General features: G+C 37.9%; 1 protein-coding gene across 4 annotated transcripts in view; it reads left to right on the top strand.

Annotated features, from left to right (window-relative positions):
- kcnip3a (Kv channel interacting protein 3a, calsenilin) overlaps positions 1 to 12,976 on the top strand; it is a 62,305-nt gene that overhangs the window by 28,229 nt on the left and 21,100 nt on the right. The window contains exon 1 of one of the 4 annotated variants that reach the window (XM_057356675.1): positions 6,893 to 8,694. The exons of 2 other annotated variants lie outside the window; for them this stretch is intronic. In XM_057356675.1, the coding sequence (XP_057212658.1) occupies positions 8,592 to 8,694 (103 nt within the window). In that variant the 5' untranslated portion in view covers positions 6,893 to 8,591. Of the gene's footprint in view, positions 1 to 6,892; positions 8,695 to 12,180; positions 12,843 to 12,976 lie in introns of those variants that run through there. One more of the 4 variants, XM_057356674.1, reaches the window with a different exon arrangement.

Below are 12,976 nucleotides of genomic sequence, written 5' to 3'. Positions count from 1 at the left end.
ATTTATATTATATTATCCAGCCTCTTTATAGACCCTTTGGTCTTGGCTCAGCTCAGGGATCTTAAAGCAAAGCGTGAAATTAATCAGTTTTATTCCTATTCTCATATTAATATTTTTACCTCCGTGAGCTCAGTACGGGAGAAAAGAAAAAACAATATTTCAAACAAACGCAAGAGAGCGTGTGTTTGCGAGTGTGTGTGTCGTGTTTTAAGTGAAAGGTCATCATTGCACTGAATCTTTGAAGTGTCCCTGTCACATGTACATCTACCTGCGTGTCTGACCCACAGTCATCAAACAGAATTCTTAGTGTAGTCTTTGACTCACAAACACACACACACATTAGTGGTCAACTGGTTTCCATGAGACATTTCTAACTATGTGGCTCACTCTCTTCACTGTGAGTCACTGAGGTGGTGTTTCAAGCTCTGGAAACTCAGTTTAATGTGATTGCCACCTGTGTGGTTTCGTCAGCAGTCTATAATGGGCAGTGTGATGGCTACACTTTCTTTAGAAGCGCGTCGGCGTTTCTCTCGTCCCAGCTTCCTGTCTGATTGTAGGCACAGCACAGCTCGCTATCACCGCTCAGGTAACGTCTCCTTTCTGAGCTCTGTCGCTTTGCACTTGTCTAACTAGTTATAGAGCCCACACATTCAGTTTGACATGAAGCGGTAAGCCAAACAAACAGTTGAGCGCATTCTTTATTATGCAAATAGTTGTTCGTTTACAACCTTTCAGTTTGTTTTATTAGATATAAATATTACATAAATCAAACACAAAACGTTCTGCATAATTGCATCATTATTGGACAAGTTTTACAATTATTCATCACCTACACAGACTGCATTTAAACTTTTAAAATTCACATTTGCATTGAGTAAAGTGCGAAAAAGTAAATAAGTGAAAAATGTAAAAGAAGCAGTATGATCAAAGGCTTATCAAACACCTAAATACAGGTGCCTTATTATAAGCATGACTAAACACAATATTTCTAAAACAGATAAATGCATCAAATCTCATAGATATTTGATTCGATGACATCCATGCGTGCGTCTGGATCCATTTGTATGCTACAGCCGTCTATGCTCTCATAGATACATTTTTCTCCTTGCTCTAGACTTTCATAGACTGAGTATCTAACAGTGGAGGTGTTTAGACTCTGGTACTCATCCTGATAGTGCCATTATCTGGGATGGTTGCTGAAAATGACTGGCGTGCATTGTCACAAAAGGTGTTAAACACCTACAACTATTTCCAATAGCTCCAATAGTTTGTCTACCCGTTGCAACTTAAGAAAGCATGTTTATTAAATGTTACTGAATATAGCCTATAGAAAGGTTAAATATGCATGTGTTCAATTAGCACGCTGTCATGCAAACCTCATGTTGATTTTTATGTAAACCTATACGTGTGTGTGTGTGTGTGTGTGTGTGTGTGTGTGTGTGTGTGTGTGTGTGTGTGCGTGTGTGTGTGTGTGTGTGTGTGCGTGCGTGCGTGATGTAACTGATGTTAAAATTATAGTTAACCCCAAAAAATCTGTCATCATTCATTTACCCTTGTGTCATTATAAATCTGTACGTGACTCTTCCTTCGGTGGAACGCAAATGAAGATATTTAGAGAAATGTCTCAGTGGTTTTGTGTCCATACAATGGAAGTCAATGGGGACCAATGTTGTTTGGTTACACCCTTCTTCAAAATATCTTCTTTTGTGTTCTGCAGAAGAAAGTCATACAGCTTTGAAATGACATGAGGGTGTGTAAATGATGAAATAATTGTAATTTTTGTGTGAAATATAACTTTTTACAGTCATTCAACTTGCCTGTGTGTTTCTAGTGCTGCTGTTGGGATCAGGTGGGTTGGAATCCTCAGGTGTGATTTCTGCAGGATGTGATATAAGTTACTGTTCTGGGCATTAAAAAGGCAAATAAATCTGTGTGTGTGTGTGTGTGTGTGTGTGTGTGTGTGCGTTCATGTTTGTATATCCCGGTGGGGACCTAAACCTGAATACACACCAACACATGGGGACTCGTGTCACCGTGGGGACCAAAATTGAGGTCCTCATGGGCAAAAAAGCTTATAAATTGTACAGAACAATATTTTTTAAGTGTTCTATGATCTTTAGGTTTAGGGATAGGGTTAGGGATAGGGGATAGAATATACAGTTTGTACAGTATAAAAACATTACGCCTATGGACTGTCCCCACGGGGATAGTCAACCAAAGCGCGTGTGTGTGTGCGTGTGTGTGTGTGTGCGTGCATGCGTGCGTGCGTGTGTGTGTGTGCCTTGAAACCTTATACAAATGTTTACCTGTGTTCCTGTTCGTTATGAATCTCTTTGAGCAGTTATACAGACAATAAAACATAAACACCATCAACACAACAGCACAGATGCAATATTGCAACTGTAAGATCCATTCTAAATGAAAGAGTAAATAATAAAAATTAGCATTGAAATTCATGCCAGCTCGTGCACACCATGTCATCATAGCAAAAAAGGACATGCTAAATACTAAGAAACGTGCAATTCTTGTACATTTTTAGTTTAAATAAAATGCAAGCAAGCTTAACTTTTTACTATTTAAAGCAGAGAAACGCAACATAGAACCTTTTTCAGTTGCGCTTAATTGTATATGTGCATTAGAGCGTGTACTAACTTTACAAAATACTTGTAGCTGCTTAATAAGTTCTTAATATGGGTTAGTGTTAGGTTTAGGGATAGTCACACATTAAGTACATATACACACATATGTAGAACAGGAGTGTAAAATTACAGACTTTTGGACCCCACTGTACATTTTTTAACAGTCTACAGCTTCATACAGGAGCACTATATCAGATTTAAGAGCAGATTATGGCTCTTAAAATGCTTTTTGGCTCTAGAATGACTGTACTGAAGGTATATGAAGTGTTCTGCGGTGAGTGTGACCGGCGGAATGTTACAATATGTGTAATTCTCTGCAGTCGAGGGGTATAACTCTGGTGCCTCTGTGCTCCAAAACACTTGTGTGGAAAGATAGCATGTATATATAAGAAAGAAAATGTACATATAAAACATTAACCGCAGGTTCTTAGATCTTAGTCAAATCTTAAGCGGTAATAGTTTTAGATTTCTTAACTTTTAGCATGCTTTGACTAAAATTACTGTTTCTGATCTTTTTAAAGTGCTTTGTTTTAAAGAAGCAGGTCTACCAGACTTCTCAGTCCAACCACAAAGACATGACATGACTACAGCATTTCAGCTAGAGGTTCATTAGCAAATTTAAGTAAAAAATCATCTTTTTTTACTCACATTATGTAGTAAATTTGAGTATGCTGAAAAAGTGTCTTCACCTTTGGGCAAATACAAGATACCCCGCCTTAAAGATACCACAGAATTCAACCTTCTATCCACAATGTAAAAATATACTGACTGAAAACAAGATGGTAGACATTTGCATTCATTTATGCATTTGCTTTTATCCGAAGTGACTTTTTTGTCTATACATTTTATCTGCATCTATGTTCACTGCGAGCCGAAGCCATGACCCGTGAATAAAATGCTCTACCAATTTAACTACTGACAAACAGACTGATACATACACACATAAGACAGTCAGTCAGTGGTACCGTCAATGACAATCAGCTGCACATGTACCACAGTATGTCGGTACAGTTACTTTCTTAATCTTATCCTGTAACAAATACATATATTCCTATCTCAAAGCTTTGCTCAGTAATATTTTTGTCCAACAGAGGGCATTGTAGGACCCCTGAAGTCAGTCTGAACTCCAGTTGATGATAATATACAGGAAACCACAAACCTCATTTTTGCTCATCTTTTTCGATCTGTTATGTTAGAACAATATCATCTTTTTAGTTAAACATTTGGCCTAATTTTAGTCTCTTCTATTAATAGTAATCCAATGATCTCAATACAGACTGTGGCTTGTTTTAAGGCTACAGGTAATACTGATTTTGTTAACTGTTGCAAGCAAAATAACAAATAATAAAAGAAAAGAAACACCCAGATAGGAGTAAATTTTAGATATTAAATTTAGAGCATCATTTTCTGGTTTAAACTCTCTTTAACAGAGAATGTTGACTGTCGTGATGCAACTGTTGTTAACTGTTGTTGGGGGCCACAAGTGGGTGAACTGTACAAAAACTAAAAAGTGGGGCTATAAATTATAAATAATACGATTTAAAAATGATGTAATGAATAAATGAGATTAAATAAAATAACAAAAATAGTAAATTAATCTCTAGACTAATTAAATTAAAGTACATAAAACATTTAGATTCATATGGATTAACATATATTAAAGTTACATAAATACACATAAATAATTAATATATTTAACAATATATTACAATAGTGAGAAATATTATAGATCATTTTTAATAATAAATATTTTGCTTAATGGAAACTAATGTAAGATTTATCATATACATTTTTTTTCTTTGTTTTAAATACATTTTTTTAGATGTATTTTCAATTTTAGGATGGGGGTCCCTCACACGTGGATGATCTACTTGTGGGGATCTGTGGCATCTAAAAGATTGAAAACCCCTGGTTTGAAGTCCAGTGAACCAAAGACAAACTACTGTGAGATTTCCTGATAAACGTGAGTGAAGACCTTGAAGCGAAGGGTTATTTGATACGTAAGCAAATTGTCTGCGGAAAATGGATGTGTTCGTGGCTTATCGAGAGTAATTCAATCAAGTCATTTCCTCGGAGGAATCCTTTCCAATCAATAGAAATCCCTCCCATATTCCCAAACTTTTCTTCTTGTTTTTCTTCTTGTTTGTTTTATAAAAGTTCTGTTGTCAGTGCGTTCCAGGATGTTTGTTGTCAAAGCAGATCCATCACACCTCATTAAAGGAGAGAGACAGCGAGAGCACTTCTGTTGAGTCTGAGGATCGAGAAAGCGAGCCAATGTTTGGCCTGTGAGTGCTTATGTATTAGATAGAGGACCAGTTGCCTTATATCAGGTTTCATTACTGTGTGCACAAACTTACTGAACATGTATTGGAGAGAGTGCAGTGTTTGTATACATTGAGTTATTACTGGGCCTCTGAAGTAATGGACGTTATGCTGTTTGTTCAAGGGTTAAATTGGAAGGGTGGATGGGTGATGGTGATGAGAACTGATATTCTATATGATCAATAAGTCACTAGGTACACTGTCCTGTTCTGGCACAGTCCAGCACAATCTCATGGGAATTCGTAACTATTTTACGAGGTGACTAAATCGTATGAATTGGCACAATCTTATTCGTACATTTTAGTATGATTTGCTTTCGCGCCAGTGACATTTAGGGTTAGGGGAGGGGCATAAGTATAGATTTATAATCGTACGTTTTTGTACGATCGGGCAAATTCATATGAATTAGCCACCTCTTTAAATAGTTACCAATTCCTGTGAGATCAGGTTGCACAGTCCTGCTTAATCTAGGTTTTTTACTTAGTTTTCAACAGTCTCATAGCAATATGTAACTCTTTTACGAGGCTAATTCGTATGAATTTGTAAAATCTTATTCGTGCATTTTAGTACGATTTGCTTTTTTTCCCAGTGACGTTAAGGTTTAGGGGTGGGGTTAGGGAGAGGCTTCAGTATTGCTTTTTTCCAATAATCATACATATTTGTATTTGTACAAATTCATACGAATTAGCCCCGAATCAGGTTGCACAGTCCTGCTTAATCTAGGTTTTTTAACCTATTTTCAAGAATCGTAGCAATATGGAAGTATTTTACGAGGTAGCTAAGTTGTATAAACTTGTACGTTCTTTTTCTAATAGACATGTACAGTATGTGTGGAGATTGCGTCTTCAAATGCAAAACGACATCAAATGAAAAAGTAAACAAAAAATATTGATTACTTCCTTTTAAAATGTTCTTGGACAATTGGACCACTGCCTAAAAAAGTTCCATGAAGCATTATCGTTCGCTCCATAGTTCCCTCATGTTTTCCATTATCTCATCTCCAGATCGTATAGGGTTCCCCCTTATGTAAAATCCCTGTTTAACCCCTGTGCTTGTTGTAGTGCCATTTACTGTGAATGGATACTGCAGCACTGATGGATAAACCCAAGTTTTGCCATTTGTAATCGGAGTGCACTAGATCAATACTCAGGAAGAACATCTGCCTTTTAACACATGAAATGAAAAGAGGGGGATGGAATTGTTCCAATTGAAATCAGAACAGTATTGAAGAAACATTTTCAAATCTACTCGCATAGATGCTCTTGGCTGATGGTTTCTTTTCTATCAAAGACTTCCAAATATCTAAACCAGCTGTGCCAACCTTCAGATTGTAACCTTGTTTCTGGACTCTCCCTGTTGAAGTTCGAGAGTTATGATTGTCCGTAGTGTCTTGTCAGCAAAAGCTTCATGCTTTAGCCCCTATTAAGTAGTGTTCATCTTCTAATGGCATTACTGGAACCTGCCCTGTCCTCCTAAAAGCTCAACATTAATTCCTATACACAAGAAGCATTTCTACTGACGCCAGTCAGAAATACAGCTGCTTAGTGAAAGCATGTATTATAATATTGAAATTGAGCCATGCGAGGCATAATGATATAATGTAAATTTTGTCGGTTGTGATCTATTATAACTCTTGTTTTCTTAGATTTGATTTTATGTCATTGATATCAGTGTTCAAAGGTGGTGTCCAACTTCGGATAATTGACATTATTACTCTTTATTCTTTATTTCTCTTTCTTTATTCTATTCTCTTGTCAATTTCTTATTTGATTTGTTTAGGATTGCTCCTATGCCCCTGTTTTGTTTGATCTCATTTTTTGTTTGGTTGTCTTAAAGCTACCATTAAGACCTTATTGATCCCTCTATCTAGCTGAGCTATTATGGCTCTCTCCTCATCTCTCGCCTCTTCTCTTCCCTCTCTTCTCCGTTCCAGCCAGTTCTTTTCCTTACAAACAGAAGGACCTGTGTGCTAATGTCATCTAGTTGTCCCATTCCACGGAGCGGCCTTGCCCAGTTTCACCCACGTGAGAGAAAATGCTTCTGATGGAAAGGATACGTGGGTGGATGGAGGCTGGGAAATGGGTAGGGGAGGGCGTCCCTGGAATTCGATCCCCCTAGTATCTCTCCGTCTCTCCTGCATTCTACCCTGTTTGGAAATGTAACTTTCCCCCAGGTCCCCAGGCAAAGGAAGAGAGAGAGAGAGAGAGAGAGAGAGAGACAGGGAGAGAGTTTGTGGTCAGTAAACTGACAGAGGACCAGTTCTCGCACAGATCTGACTCGCAGTCAGGGGCAGTGAAGTCTAGCGATGGATAAAAGAAGAGATGGAGCGGTCGTAGATGAACAGAAAGGAGGAGAAACTGAAGGAAGGGTGGAATGGACAGAGAGGTGAAGATAAACTGCCCACTGGAGATTATTACAGGACAACAGAGGGCAAGAGAACCCAGGAAGGGTGGGGGAGAGAAAAAAAGAGCGTGAACCGTACAGTACAAGTTGAAAGAGGAGATAGAAGCACTTGATGCTGAATCAGAAGCAGAGGAAAAGATGAGAGCACTTGACTGATAGCAGAAGCCAAGAGAAGGACGATTAGAAGACAAACCGCACTGTCAATAATCTACAGGCCACTCCCAAGATGTTAAACTGGATTTAATGAGCCATTTTGAAGCCAAGACTTTGAAAAACGGCCAAAATTGAAGGACCCGGTCCTGGATATGGACGCTACGCTGCATTCCATGAAGGACTTTCTTATTTTTAACGCTGCCACGGGAAAGGCCGTGTAGCTTTTCTGCCGATTTTCTCCAACCTGGTCTGAAAGACAAAGAGGCCACCGGATGCTTTCATCGTCCAGGTCATGTCCAGACTGTCGCAGCGACAAATTCAGTGCCAGATCCTGATTCTGCATATTACTTTAATGACTGGTACTTGGACTGTGAATCCAGTTTGAGGCGGCAGGGTTTACTTTTGTTTCAAATTCAGTTTCAAACCAAATCAAGAAATTGAAGATTCAAGAGGCACTTAGGACTCATGAAATATGATAGTTTTGACAGCATAATAGCAACAGCGCGTCCACCGTTTTGTCACTCTTCCAAATCGTGCTCGAGATCCAGCGAATCTCCCGTGCCTCTTATCTTACGCTTTTGGATCAACAACCTCCAATATTGCGAAACCTGCAGCGTTGCCGCAGCTCTCGTCTTTGTTGACACTTGCAAATAACATTTGCTGCCTAGAATGGCTTTTACACATCTGGACTGTGTAAGTGAGCTGCGATCCTGTTCTTTATTTATCCAATGGGGCTTTCAAGAAGAATGACCTAACATGGAAAGACCGACTTCTCCTCTCTTCTCCAAAATAAATGTAACAGGACAGGATTCCCATGTGCACAAACAACTGCCGGCTTGACGTTCTGCTATAAATATCCCTTGATTTTCCTTTTTAATATTTATCTGTTGAACTGATGAAATTTAATAGCCGCTTTGTTTTGGTGTTCCCCCCTTCATGCGATACCGTTCCCATATCGGCCAGTTGGCTTTGTTCCTTGTTAGTATGCACTAGTGAGATCATCTCAGAGATAAATACTCTGACTTCCAGTAGTTCTTGAAGTTCTCGTGCCAAGAGCCTTAAATCAACGCAGCCATGAGTATTCAGGGAATGGAACTGTTTGCCATTGGAGTGGTCATCGTACTCTTTGTGGCCGTCCTCAAGCAGTTCGGCATTCTGGAACCCATGTCACTGGAAGGTAAGTGGAGTATTCTAAAACCAAGGTCCTCCCCTTTGTTGTCATGGTGATGTGATTGACCAATGAGGCCTGTGGGACTGGGGTTGCGTCAGGTGCATCCCGAAGATGGAGACGGCAAATCTGATTTTTCACTGATGTTTGCATTAATGCAAAGATAATGCGATCGACTAACAGCTACAGTATTTAACATGACTTATGAAAGCAGTAATTGATTGTTCCTATCGCATGATGCCAGTTTAGTTCCGTTTGCTATGGCCTCAGAGGTTTTGAAGGTCATTGGGTCTTTCTCGATTAGGGGAAGATCACTTTTATAACACGGTTTGCTTTGCCATACGCAGATATAATCAGAACACATACCTGTTACATCATGTCTCACAGGGATGTTGTGTATGTGTATGTGGGTTTATTTAGCTAAACTTAAGAGGTTTACATTTTTGTTAGCTGAATTTTGATCCTAAAAGTACAAAATGTTTTTATAGGGAGATGATTTATACGTAGAAATTATAATCAGCCCTATATAAGCCACTAAAATTGTGAAGGTTGTCTTTATTTACAGTTCAATCTTACTAGTTTTGTTAATCATTTATTTATTTTTTACTTTTGTTTTTTTTTCTTTAATTTAATTTTAGTGCTTCCTATTGTTTTAGTTTATTTTTAGTTTACGTATTTCAAATTATATATTTTTTAAATTAACAGAAACGTTTTAGTAAACTATAATAACCCACAAAACACACAAGTACTGATTGTGTGCCATCAATAACTGATTGGAAGTAGATGTTAAAGGTTGCTGAGGTTTATAATGTACTGCACCATGTGATTTATCGTTCACATATTATAAGAGTCGAGAGGTTTTGTGTCTTATTTATAAATGATTCCAGATGAGTAAACTTACAGAATGACAACTGTGATGTTGATGTAAGACATACTACATTCTCTCTTTCTTTTTTATCTCTTTTTTCTCCCTCTTTTTCTCTCTCTCTCTCTTTCACTCTTTGAATCAAACCCAGTCTAACATTACCCTTCATTCATTATGTATGCTGTATCGAACAGGCTTTCTTTACGGTTACCTAAAAATGGGTGCGCTGGTCTCTGTATTGGGTCCTGAAGGGCACTGTCCATTTCCTTTTCACCCCTTCACTCCATCAGACACTCTCATCATACCTGCCCAGTCATTTCTTGGAATATAGATCACAGCCAGCACCTTTACACAGGTGGACTTTATTTCTGGTTGGACATTTCTGTTCTAGCCGTAGTTTTCTGTTTGAAGATGCACTTTGCAACATATTGCCTTGCTTTCTATACCTCAACTAGTGGAGCATGGCACTAACAGTGCCAAGGTCATCATGGGTGCGATTCCCAAGAAATGCACATAAGCTAGCTAATACACTAAGTTGCTTGTACGCTGTAAAAATGACGATAATGTGTCATGACAATATCTCTTTTTACATTAATTCAACTCATTAAAAGCAATTTCAACTTTTCAGCTTTCAAAGTTCAGCTTGAAATTTTATGTAATTTCAATTCAAGTGACTTGAAATGACTTGCACAGCCAGTTTGATTATACTTGAAACTACTGAAATTAACTTTAATGGGATAGTTCACCCAAAAATGAAAATTATTTCATTATTTACTTACCCTTGTTGTTATCCCAAACCCCAGACTTTCTTCTGCAGAACACAAAGGAAGATATTTTGAAGAATGTTGGTAACCAAAAATAGGCCCCCATTGACTTCCATTGTATGGACACAAAATCATTTCTCAGTTGTGTTCCACAGAATAAAGAGTAATATACGGGTTTTTAATGACAGGAGGGTCATTAAATGATGACTTTGGGTGAACTTAAAATGGTTGGAAATTTGTACAGTGTATAGAGGTAAATGTTATTATTGGATGTATATATTTATGTTGTCACTTCAAACTACACAGGCATAGTGATTAATTTAGATTATTGCTTACAATTGATACAATTTTCTTGATACAAATTATTATGTGTGTGTGTGTGTGTGCGTGTGTGTGTGTGTGTGGCGTTCGACTGTCATTGACAAGTAATCTCCCAGGGCCATTGGTTCAAAGCTCTCAATTATTTGCAGTTTAACACCAAACTGCAGGTTCATTAAAGCACCTGTCTGCTAGAATCCTTTAATAGTTCAAATGCTGGCTGTACTTGTTAAACTGCCACTGTTCAATATGACCTCACATGTTCATATTTATGATGACAATTATTAGTATACATTACAACAGTAATTGTTCATTTTGATAATTTTGAGTGCCTCCAATTGCAAGAATCAAAACCAAAGGTCAAATACAATACAAGTACTCAGTGTAAAGGTACAAGATGCAATACAACAACAATACAACGGATTGAAATAAACATATCATCCTCCAAAAGGGTCTGCGTACCTGGTGTAATCTATACATAAATCCTTTATCCAGTATTGGCCCACAACACAAGCCAGACCACCCGACAGATCACGTCACCAGGACTCTATTATTAGTCTAACAACATTACTAGATCTATTCCTGCGCTCCGTGTGTCAGGAGAGTGAAGTTTATTTTGGGTTTGTGATTGGGTTTCTGGCTGTGTGAATCTAATATGTAATCAGAGACGGTGAAGTATTACTTTTGAAGAGGAGCGTGTATAATGATCAATACATGGAGATTCTGTTTCAGTCAGAGTAACATGAGGGGGAATATGATCCATCAACCCTTATTTATTCAACTTTTCAGCTACTCATTGTTTTGTGAAAATGGTGTGCTGCTGTGCCTTTGAGGAGTTAAGCATCAACCACCAGAGGGCGATGTTGGTTGTGTTTAAAAAATGTTGAAAGGTCATACAAAAAATAAAAATGTCATTATTAATTCACTCTAATGTTGTTCAAAACTTGTATATGACCATTTCTTATGTGGAACACAAAAGAAGATATTTTGAGGAATGGTTTTGCGTCCATACAATGGAAGTCAATGGAGGCCAATTTTGTTTAGTTACCAAAGTTCTTCAAAATATCTTATTTTGTCTTCTGCAGAAGACAGAAAGTCATACAGGTTTGGAATGACATGAGGGTGCACAAATGATGAATGAATTTTCATTTTGGGGTGAAATGCTTTTGACCTCTGAAGTGCATTGGCACTGTTAGTGAATAAATAAAACCATATCCTGACTTTTCATTAACATTAGTGTTATTGCTGTTGCTTACATGTGGTTTCTCAAGATTAAAGGTTTATAATTTATAGTGTCTTGTATTTTCTCTGTGACAAGATCTACAGTAGAAGAATTCATCTCTAGATCACTGGCACTTTACAAAGCCTGAATTATTGAGAGAACAATGAGAAACTGGTTCGCAGGGGAGGAAAGATTTAGGACACCGCAAGTGTGAATGTGTGTACACGTGAGCTTCAGAGTGCTATTCCAACTATCATAATAACCTTAAAAATTCCTTAAACGTAAATATCAGCTCAAAGATTTATATACCAATCAAAATGTAAAGATCTGCTGTGTCAACTTGTTGAAGCTCAAACAAGATGTGCCAAATTCTTCTGAATATTTAGTTTTTATTCTCCAAAGTTAATGTTGAAGGCTAAATGGGTTTGCGTTTAAATCTATAGTAACTGGGACGAACTTTTCCCTCGAGTGTGTTTCATACGATCATATATGAGGTGTGAGGTTTTCCTCAATTCCCTCTGACAATTACGATTGAGAGAATAGATGTGAGAGGAATAGAAGCGAGAAAGAAGAAAGCCGTCATCTAGACTCATTTTGGATACAATGCAAATATTCAAGATTGTGTCATGAAGGCAAAGCGTTCAGGTGCAAGACTGGATACATTTGTTTTCCCCGGTTTTATTGCCTCTTTGGAGTCTAATGGATGTTTATCACAAGAGGACATCTCCCCATCCTTTTCCCTCGTGGGATATTTTACTTTTTACGGGATACTTACGTTGAATTTATGAAGCTTCTTCTGTTAAGGAGGGAACTGACCTGGAAGATCAGTTGCGGGAGTTTTTCAGTTGAAAGAGTGTTGAGGAAGAGTGTGTGAGGATGAGTGTGAGATGGGAAACAGAAGGTTTACAGACAGTGGGCATCGTCTGCCTGGTCTTAATGTTTCTGAAACTCATGCATCTGCTCGGGCTCATAGATATAACTGAAACAGGTGAGAGAGGAAGAAAGAGCGAGAGAGAACGAACAAAACATAGAAAATGTCAGTTCAGGGAAACTCCGTCTTTATTTGACATGCTAAAAGATGGAATTCTTTGTTTTCTGACAGTTTTATATATATATATATAT

The sequence above is a fragment of the Triplophysa rosa genome, linkage group LG17, assembly GCF_024868665.1.
Source record: "Triplophysa rosa linkage group LG17, Trosa_1v2, whole genome shotgun sequence".
NCBI classification, from domain to species: Eukaryota; Metazoa; Chordata; class Actinopteri; order Cypriniformes; family Nemacheilidae; genus Triplophysa; species Triplophysa rosa.
The sequence above is the reverse complement of the archived record's forward strand: the minus strand, read 5'-3'. Positions and strand labels throughout refer to the sequence as shown.